The sequence below is a fragment of the Sceloporus occidentalis genome, unplaced genomic scaffold (assembly GCF_023333645.1).
Source record: "Sceloporus occidentalis isolate IW3139 unplaced genomic scaffold, rSceOcc1.0.p SCAF_8, whole genome shotgun sequence".
NCBI lineage: Eukaryota > Metazoa > Chordata > Lepidosauria > Squamata > Phrynosomatidae > Sceloporus > Sceloporus occidentalis.
The window spans coordinates 36,170,534-36,180,945 of NW_028316988.1; the positions used below are offsets into that span (position 1 = coordinate 36,170,534).

General features: G+C 42.4%; 1 protein-coding gene across 1 annotated transcript; it reads left to right on the forward strand.

Annotated features, from left to right (window-relative positions):
• Window positions 1-1,040: 1,040 nt before the first annotated feature.
• Window positions 1,041-4,081, forward strand: LOC149308690 (uncharacterized). The gene is made up of 3 exons (XM_089537134.1): window positions 1,041-1,104; window positions 1,948-2,071; window positions 3,610-4,081. The coding sequence occupies exons 1-3, from the start codon at window positions 1,041-1,043 to the stop codon at window positions 4,079-4,081; spliced, it is 660 nt and encodes a 219-aa protein (XP_089393260.1).
• Window positions 4,082-10,412: the final 6,331 nt, after the last annotated feature.

Consider the following 10,412-nt stretch of genomic DNA (forward strand, 5'->3'; position numbering starts at 1 on the left):
CAGGAAGCTGGTCCAGTCCATGGACTTGTAGAATTCTGCATTATTATTATTATTATTATTATTATTACTATTATTGCCCACCCTCCATATCCACGGATTCTTTATCCACAGATTCAAGCATCCACGGTTTGAAAATATTAAAAATATATTCCAAAAAGCGAAGCTTGATTTTGCCATTTTATATAAGGGACACCATTTTACTATGCCATTGTATATAATAGGACTTGTGCATCCACAGATTTTGATATTAACAGGGGGTCCTGGAACCAAACCCCAATGGATACTAAGGGCCCACTGTTGTCTACATATTCCCCGTCTCTCAAGCTAGACTCTTGCCCATGTATAGTCTTCAAAACCAGCCAAATTCTTCTGGCACTTGAGCCTGATATTCCCAAAAGCCCCTCTTTTCATTCTTGTTGTGTGCCTTCAAGTTGTTTCTGACATATGGCAACCCTCAGGTGAACCTATCTTGGGTTTTTCGGGGGACGAGTGTGTGTGATTCATTCATGGTCACCCAACGGGTTTCCATGGCCAAGTGTGGAATTGATCTCAAAGGTCATGGCCCAATGCTCAAATTACTACGCCACATTGGCTCTCCATACCTAGCAGTTGAAGTCCATTCTCAGCAAGGGGGAAAACTAACAATTTTTACATTGTTGTGGGTTTTTCGGTGCCCCAGATGCTTGCGAACCATCAGGAATAAACTCTTCTAGAACATGGCCACATAGCCCCAAAAAACCCACAAAAATCTATGGATGCTGACCATGAAAGCCTTTGACTTCACAATTAACAATTTGCTGCCCTTCTATGGCACCTCGGAGCTGCTTCCTGAGATGGCAACCTCCTTCTGCCTAATAGTAGGGCTGGTTCTCCTCCTATGAGTTCTCAAGGTCCCCTTGCCTACTTTGTCCTGTCCTCCATCCTGCTCCAGGTATAGATTATGCTGTCAGAATGTTGTTCAGAATCCTGAGGCTGTCACTGCATTTCCATGGCAGGTCACTAGGCAGTCAGCATGGGCCCATTCAAAGACTAAAGCAACAATGGCTGGCTTCTCTAAAACCTTCCTCCTGTTCTCCATCTTCATCACGTCACACCTATGTCAAGGTAGGATATCCCCAAAGCACCGAGACTTGCCTTGCACCTGTGACCTCCACCGTTGTAACACACCTGCTTTTGTGTCTGTTACTTCTGGCTCTACTAGAGACACATCTAACCCATGGCCCACAACTGTGAGGGGTTGAGAGAGGACACCCTTTTTTGGCTGTCAGGCTATCTAGAGGATACGAGGAGAGAGTTAGGGAGCTGGGTATGTTTAGCCTGGAAAAGAGAAGGTTAAGAGGTGATATTTGAAGGAGTGTCATGTTGAGGATGGAACAAGCTTATTTTCTGCAGCTCCAGAGAATAGGAACAATGGGTTCAAACTACACGAAAAGAGATGCCAGCTCAACATTTGGAAGAACTTCTTGACAGTAAGAGCTGTTCAACAGTGGTACGCAGTCCCTCAAAGGGCGGTGGAGTCTCCTTCTTTAGAGGTCTTTAAACAGAGACTGGATGGCCTTTGAGGGTCTCCTCCAATGCTTTGATTGTGAGTTCCTGCATGGCAGGGTGTTGGACTGGATAGCCTTTGGGGTCTCCTCCAACTCTATGATTCTATGATTCTACCAGCTCTGCTGAAAATGTCCAAAAAACCATTCTAAAATGGATATTGAAGTCCACTTTTGCTTTTGATACATCTCCACCCATGAATGATTTAGAACAGTGGTTCCCCAGCTTTGATTCTCCAGATGTTTTGGACTTTCACTCCAAGAAGCCCCAGCCAGCTTGGTCAACAGCCAGGAATTCTGGGAGCTGAAGTCCAAAACATCTGGAGGACCAAAGTGGGGAACCCTTCAACCTTGAATTAACCATTTCTCTGCAAACTTTTGTTGTTGCTGTTGATAGAAACAGATTCCATGGACAGGCAGAAACTGAGGCAAGACTTGCTCATTGCTGTGATGTGCATATTCTTGGTGCTCTTAATCATGCTCATCGCTGGATGCACCTTCCTGCACTATAAGCTAATGACAAAAGACATGTAAGTATGACACAGATTTATTGATGTATAAATAGTTCTCCATGAAAAAGAGTACTTGAGTCACCTCACTGAGAAAACAGCTGACAGCTATCAGACTCTTCACACTTTGGAGCTTTTAAAAAAAAGCATATGCTAAAATATGTCTTTTTGAGCAGAAAATGTTTTTCCCCTCCATGTGTATTTGATTTATTTCTTTTATATGCCAAGTTTCTCCTGGAGTGGGACCCAAGACAGCTCACAGAAGGAAATCAATGAAAATCTATCCAAAAATCTAATTTTCACCCCTCTATTTTTTGTGGATTTTTTGTTTGTTTTGTTTTTGCACAGAAAAAAAATACATGTTGTGCAAGAGTCTGCGGTCACTTCGTCAAAATGTTGTGTTGCAAAGAGCAAAGTCTCTGAACCCCAAAAAATCAAACATATTGCTTATGCACAATTAATTTGTTGAGAAAAGTCCAGAAGTGTGAGTTGCTGCCCAAAACTGTGTAGAACCCCTCATATTCATTTTTGAAAAGGACTGAAGCATCCAATGTCACTCATGGATTTTAGCCAGTGACATTGGGTTTAGGACTTTCCTTCAGCCTATCTTACCTAAAAGGGCTTTTCTGTAAGGACTAAATAAGTAAGAAAAACTCATTCCAACAGCTCTTTGAAGGAATGACAAAACAAAAAGAATGCCACCATTCAGTTGCATATGGCCCAAAGCAAGTGGAATTACACAGTTGTAAGTGGTGGGTTCCATGCCATACCAGTGGAATGGTGAATCCTCTCTAGGTTTTGGTCTAAAGAAGATCTCCAAGATGCTGGAACTATTTTGGGCATAGTTTTCAGTTCCTTGGACAGGTCCTTTAAAAGAACAGCTACTACCGCACATATGTGTGTGGTTTTGGTCTCATCCACATTGAGCTCTGGCTTCACCCACCACTGGCCTGCACCTCTCACCCCACATGAAAGGTGATTGTTGTCGTGTGCCTTCAAGTTGTTTCCAATTTATGGCATTCCTAAATTGATTCTATCATGGGTTTTTCTTGGCAAGTTTCTTCCCAGGGGGTTTGCCATTGCCATCCTCCTGTGTGACTTGCTCAAGTGGGTTTACATCAGCGGTTCTCAACCTGTGGGTCATGAACCCTGTGGGGATTGAAGGACTCTTTCACAGGGGTCACCTAAGACCATCGGAAACACATATTTCCAATGGTCTTAGGAACTGAGACACCACAATTTTATAGTTGGGGGTCACCACAATATGAGGAACTGTATTAAAGGGGGGTGGCATTAGGAAAGTTGAGAATCACTGGTTTACATGGTCAAGCTGGGATTTGAACCCTGGTCTTCAGGGACATAGTTTAATACACAGACCATTACACCACACTGGCTCCATAATTGAAAGGTCACTCATTGGGCAATACACATCCTCAGGATATAGATAGCTCCTCACCTCTACTCTAATCTAGTACTGTAGCTGCTCAGAAAATCCATCCCAATTTTTGATGTTGCCGTTCTTGTTGTTCTTGTAGCACCACTAATAACTATCCTGTAAATGCCCTGAAGACGGATCTGAAGCCTTACACCATCCAGACCCGCTGTGTAGAAACCAAAATTGTCCTGTCTCCTTCCCAGGACAACCACTTGTCTTCTCCAGAGTGGACACCATCCCAGTTGCCATCCCATCAGCCACCAAACCAACGGCCACCGCAACGGCTTCCTCAGAAGCCACGCCGGCTCTCGTCCCCAAACCCAGAAGACCCAGAGCCTGAAGAGTCCAATGCATTGCTACCAGAAGAGAAGTCCAGTATGCTGTCTATCAGCCGCATCTACAGGAGCCATTCCTCCGAAAGTGTTCATTCCGACTCATCCGGTAGTGTGTACTCGCAGGAGCATTTTGAGCTGTTGTACCTTTCCTCCAGGAGCGAGTCTCTCCAAGATGAGAAAGTACCTCAGGTCACCAAAGAGCATGAGGAAAGTGCTGAATCTGGGAGCTTCATGCTCTGCGCCATCCACAAGAAGTGAGGAACAAGATGGAGTGAGATGGACAGAACTTGCTTCTTACTTTGTTCCATGGCTTTCATCCATAGCTGGTTGTTACCATGTCAGTAGGGTGAATGGTGGATCACTCCAGGTTTGCCTGAATGTTCAAAGATCTACCCAAGGGGCTGAAGCCTATCCCCCTCCCAAACAGGTTCAGTCCCCTGGGATAAATCCTTTAACATTAAGGCCAAAACTAGGAATGGATTAACTGCCCTACTGACATGCGAGCCACCATTGTCCATAAAGCCACATCTGCTCAAGCACCAAGTTCACTGAAGACGGTGTCAAAATGTTCTCACAGCAATGGCTTGAAGCTTTGTCTTTAGCAGGAGGTGAACTGAAAGCAAACCTCATTTTGTCAAATGTATTTATATGTTAAATTAACTAATCATAGCAAAAAAAGAAATGGACTTTTGTACTCCTGCAAAGAACATGGAACAGGGAATAATCAGTGTGACTTGGAATCAGAAATGGATTTTTGATGAGTTAAATAAATGACTTACTGGAGGGATTTATATATATCTATAAATTTGAAATGAAAAAGAGCAGGAAAAAGTATTAATTGCATGGCAGGGAGGGAGTGAAATGCAACCACAGAGTTTTAAGAATTTCTACTCAAGTCTGCTTTTCTTTTTGTTTTCTTATGGATTCATGTGATATGGAATTAAGTGGATACTGTGGTCCCAGATGTAGGATCTAGATGTTTGGGAATCTTGGCTTTCACATTGGAAAAGAGATTCTAGTCCTCATTGTTAAGAGATACAGACTCCACTTGCAATGTTTTAAATGCAATTCAGAAAGCTGAGGATAAATGCCCTGCAGTATACATAGTAATACCATAGACAGTATTAATAGCAGAAGCAGTAATATGTCAGATTAATCCTAATGGAGCAATGCTGAATTAACAGTAAAACTAATAACCCAATTAATTTGGGGGGGGGAATAATTTAATATTTAGTATTTACATTAGCTCACAAGGGGTCATTTTTGAAAGAGGACGAAACTTCAATTCACACTGTGTTGTTATATGAGACCTCTTCTGGGTTTGAAATACATCTGCATGGCTATTTCTGGGTCACTGGGGAGTGCAAAAATTGTGGAGGTGGATATGGCTGTTTTCCTTTACTTGGACACACTGCAAAGATTTCATCTACCAAAGCCTCCTCACTATCAATGTCTGTTAAGGCATATCTAGCTGTTGAACACGTTAATTAATTAATTAATTAATTAAGGGGATCAGTGGAGATGCATCCAGTTATTTTTTTGGAGCTGGATATGCTTTATTTTATTTTAATTAATTAATTAAAATAAAATAAAGCGTATCCAGCTCCAAAAAAATAACTAGATCCATCTCCACTGATCCCCTTGCTTTCCAGTAACATGAAAATTGACAATATATATACATACACATACACACACACACACACACGGGGGGGGGGGGTTTGCATCACTTAAAAGGTAAGTTGTAGAGTAGCACCAGGAGATCTAGACACAGTTGGGTGTCAAGGTGACTTTTCCCAATGCACTATCTCAACCATGTTGTGGGGTTTTGTTTTGTTGGTTTTTTTGTCCAGCAAATGTATTCTCTGTCCATTAAAATCACCTTCATTTCTTGCATAGATGGCTACTGATGATGATGGTGCACCAAGACTCTTCCAACAGCCCTATTCTTCCCAGTGGAGTTTTCCCCAGTGCCAGAAAACCCCTTTCTCAACCAGGAAACATATAATAATGTATATTCTTTCAATCCCTACACAAGGCATCCATGAATAGGATCTCCTCCATCGGATAGCAGCAGCAGCAGCAAGGATCACAGTGCTGGGAGAGTGTGCTATAAACTCATGCTGCTTTCCTGATTAAATGTGCCCACTACACTGCAGGCAATTTGTTCCAAACAAGCAAACGTGCAGATAGCCATAGGTTTAACATTAGCAACTCTCCAAGGATGCTGCTACTAATGCCGTCATCATCATCACAGTCATCATCATCCATCATCATCATCACCACCACCACTGTCTCTCAGTTTCACAGTCTGACAGCTATAACCGATTGAAAGTTTGGACTGTTAATGAATCAGACTGTCCAGGAACTATCTAAGAATCTAAATTCCTATCCTTGGAAGCTCATTCATACTATACAGCACCAGCAGTTTGATTGCACTTTAACTGCTGTGGCTGTTTGTAGTCTGGAGAACACTTTGGCTGTGAAGTTTATATTGCAAATCCCATGTATTCATAGGATGGGACATGGGGATTTAAAGTGGAATCGTAGCACTATAACTGTGTACAGTATGAGCCCACATATCTGCAGGACTGGTCCTCGCATTTCCACTTATCTCCATCTAACAAACTATATTCTAAGTATTTGTGTAGGTCCTATAGTGCAATTCTGTGTTATACTGTACTTCTGGTGGATGTTCACCATAGATTCACACACTGGCAGACTTAGAAATTACAAGAGCATTTCTTGTACGCCTTGATTGTCATTGACAGAGAGTTTTATTTTATTTTTATTTAGAGAGGTCAACTTCCTCTGAAAGTCATTCCTTTCAATAGGGTTTGCTATTATCCATGGTTTTGCAGTTCCTTAATAAGTTTGGGAACATATCCTCCATAGATAGAGGGATCATAGTTATAAAAGGGCCCTAGAAAATATGGTGTGCTCCAAATAGTGTCGTGTCTTGTCATTGTGGTGGTGTGATTTTGTCTATGGTGATTTCATCCCATGCACTGGGACTGTCTTTCATGGGGGTGAGATTTCATCCTCTTGTGAGGCAAAAGGCTATGCTGATGGTACCATTGCTATTGCTAAGATTTCTTAAGCCGGACAAGCATTTGCCGAGGGACCAGATTAAATGTGTCCAAAGCACCATTAAATCCTGGGTTCCATACTGGGTGAAAGGCGAGATAGAAATTAAATAATAAATAAATAAATAAATATGATGAAAAAACCACAACCAAATCTCATTAATGCATGACCAACCCACAGTGGAAGAAATGGACAGTACAGAGACCAAATTAAATAACAGAATGCCACTACAGTATCATCATGAAACAGCTTTGAGGGATGTCCTGCGCATAGGTTTTCTCCACATTGCATCAAATTTGCAATGTTCCAAAAGGAGAGATGCAGAACCTGAACACCAGAGGGTACTGTTTTCACACTTTGGACTGGCAAGTGAGAAAAAGTTGCAGAAACTGGCTCTGAATCAAAATAAGTCCCCCTCCAAAACCACCACTGATGGAGAACATCTTTTTGGCATCTCATTTATCTGCATGCATACTGAGAACACATGGAAAATGACAGGGATCTAAGATCAGGAGAGAGAAAGTTATATTTGGGAAAAGTTTGTTTTTTATAATATAATTCCCAGAGCTCCCCAGACTGTGAGAAACTGACAAGAGATCTAATTCAGAATCGAAATCCAACGCTTGGAAACATTATTTTTTAGATTACAACACCCAGAATCCCCCAGGTGGCATGGTCAGTAACTTCTCTAAGCTCTGTCTGCACCTATAATAATAGATGACTAGTTTGGTGCCGTGATGATGAGAGCAATGTGATATGATGGGAGAGACCCACATTCAAATCCTTGCTCAACCTTACAAAGCTCACTTGGACCGACTGACTTCTCTCTTGCAGTGTTGCTGTTAGAACAAAATAGTTGGGCTTTTCTATCCCAAGGCTCTTTGGACAAATGATATATATTTTTAAAAAATGTACAAGATTTTGGACACATTTACATTTTAAGTATTTGAGAGACAGCATGGTATAGTGGTTTGAGAGTTGGACTAGGACTCTAGGGACCAGGGTATGAATTCCCACTTGGCTATGGAAACCTATTTGGGTGATCTTGGACAAGTCATATTCTCTCAGCCCCAGAGGAAGGTTGTGGCGAACCTCCTCTGAACAAATCTTGCCAAGAAACCCCCATGATAGGTTTGCTTTAGGGTTACCATAAGTTAGAAATGACTTGAAAACACAACAACAACAGCAACAACAACACAGGTTACCAGCAGGAAGCCAGTTGTTGTTTTAATTTCCCAGAATGCTTTGGAATGGTCTTACCTCAGAATCATCATGGGAAATGAAGATGGATTCTTATTGACCTGGGTTGAACAATAATATTGGGGCCTTGCCACACTGGACCATGGCTCTGCTGACCAAGAGATCAATGCCCATGTGTTTCTGCCCAGCCTGATCTGTGGCACTAAATCTGAAAGTGTCCACCAAACCAATCTCATGACTGTATCAAGATTGTGATGGACCACAAGGGAAAGAAGGAAACCTTTTCCAATCTGGGGTGTGAAGAAGATGCATGGCTGCAAAGTCCAAACATTCTCTCCTACTCTCTCCCCACTCCCCAAATGCCAATCTCCTGAAAACTAAAACATTTTGTTTTGACTAGCAAAGCGGAACTCACTAAGTCCCTTCAGGGAATGAGGACAGTCCTGCTTTTTCATCATCCTGAAACCAGAGAGATGTTATCATCGCATATCATGCACTGCTAAGCATGTTCTAACTCAGCGTTTTGCTCTTCCTGGCTGGGACAGCAGTGGCTGTTCCGCTCAGCCTCTCCATGCTCTAGGAAAGGGACTGTATCTGATTCAGTGCAATCTACCACCACCGCCATCCCAATGCAAGTCAGGGGCAAATATCTTGGTGCTTTTTAATGGTTCTGAATTGCATCCAATTGTTTGCTCCAAGGAAAAAGGCTATAAAAATTTTCTCCAACGTTGGGGTCTGAGTTGTTTTTTCTATATGATCTCCTATTTCAGTCTGCCTTGATGACAGGGCCTTTAGTGATGTGAATGTGTGCATGTGCATATTTCATAAAGCCACACTTAACTCTAAAGCAGAAAAATGCAATTCAGGGGTTCACTTAGGCTGCATCTACATTGCAGAAGTAATGCAGTGTGACCCACCACTTTTTGGACTGTGACTCTTAAGACCTGGGTTCGATTCTTCACTTCGCCATGAACCCACGGGGTGATCTTATGCAAGTCATATGCTCTCAGCCTCAGGGGAACGCAATGCCAAACCTCCTCGGAACAGATCTTTGCCTTCAGCTCACCATCAGTCAGAAAGGACTTGAAAGCACACAACAGCAACAACGTTTGAACTACCAAGGGTCAATGCTATAGAATGGTTGGATGTGTAGTTTTGTGAGACATTTAGCCTTCTCTTTCAGGCAGCTCTGATGCCACAACAAACTACAAATCCCAGGATTCCATAGGATAGAGACAAACCAGTTAAAGCAGTGTTAGAAAGAATCAGTTCTGCAGTGCAGATGCAGCCATAGAGTGCAGTCTTACCTGGTAAAGATGGGCAAGGCCAACACAGTCAACAGACCAGCTAAAGTTTGGTTAGATTCAACTCCTTTCCATCCCAGTTGGTGATCTTAGGCAAGTGACATGCTTTTAGCCTCAGAGGAAGGCAATGGCAAACCTCTTCTGAGCAAATGCTAGAAATTTCTTATAATTTACGGCACCTGGTCTGCTTTGGTGCCAGGATGTTGGCTATCAGCTGAAAGAAGTTGGAATCTGGTATAATTTAGCTCCTCTCTCATCTCACACTTTTCCCACCCTCCTTTTTTTCCATGTCTGTTGGCAGATTTTAGCTGGTAGATTCGTTCTAATGGCAGAATACTTTGTCAGCAGATCTTGAGATCAGAGGGAAGAAGGAGGTTCTCTTGGCAAAGGGTTATTGTCGTGTGCCTTCAAGTTGTTTTCAATGTATGGTGATCATAAGATGAACCTATCATGGGGCTTTCTTGGTAAGATTTGTTCAGAGGGAGTTTACCATTGCTTTCCTTTGAGGCGGAGAGAGTGTGACTTGCCCAAAGTCACCCAAGGGGTTTCATCGCCAAGCTGGGAATCAAACTCTGGTCTCCAGAGTTGTAGTCCAACACTCAAACCACTACATCACGCTGGCTGTGTCTGAATTTGCTTGCGAACTTTGTTGGCCTCTTTTCTTTGGATTGCCTAAATTCAGTTTCTAAATGTGCAACTGAAATTTTATGCTACTGCCTTGTAAGACATAAAAGACCCTGAGCATGGATGGCGTGAGAGGCACAATACATTATCTTGCAAAGCGGTCCCAATTTTCATTTTGAAGAAAACCCACACAAGAGAGAGATCCCTTCTCAATTTCTGTAATGCGGTACAAAATCTTCCAGAGTGGCCCTTTTCTCTCTGTTCTTTGAGGCAAAGAAGTTTGCATGAGTCTGCTGGAAAACAAAGTAAAAGCAAAACCTGTGTCAAAGGCCTCCTCTGCTTCGCAGAACATGCACCGGACAGGACTACAAAGGCAT

Excerpts from the sequence above, each read along its gene's own strand:
- LOC149308690 (XM_089537134.1), top strand. The coding sequence starts at position 1,041 with ATGGCTGGCTTCTCTAAAACCTTCCTCCTGTTCTCCATCTTCATCACG. Across the intron at positions 1,105-1,947 it reads CACGTCACACCTATGTCAAG|ATTCCATGGACAGGCAGAAA; the intron begins GTAGGATATCCC and ends TGATAGAAACAG. Across the intron at positions 2,072-3,609 it reads TATAAGCTAATGACAAAAGA|AAATGCCCTGAAGACGGATC; the intron begins CATGTAAGTATG and ends TAACTATCCTGT.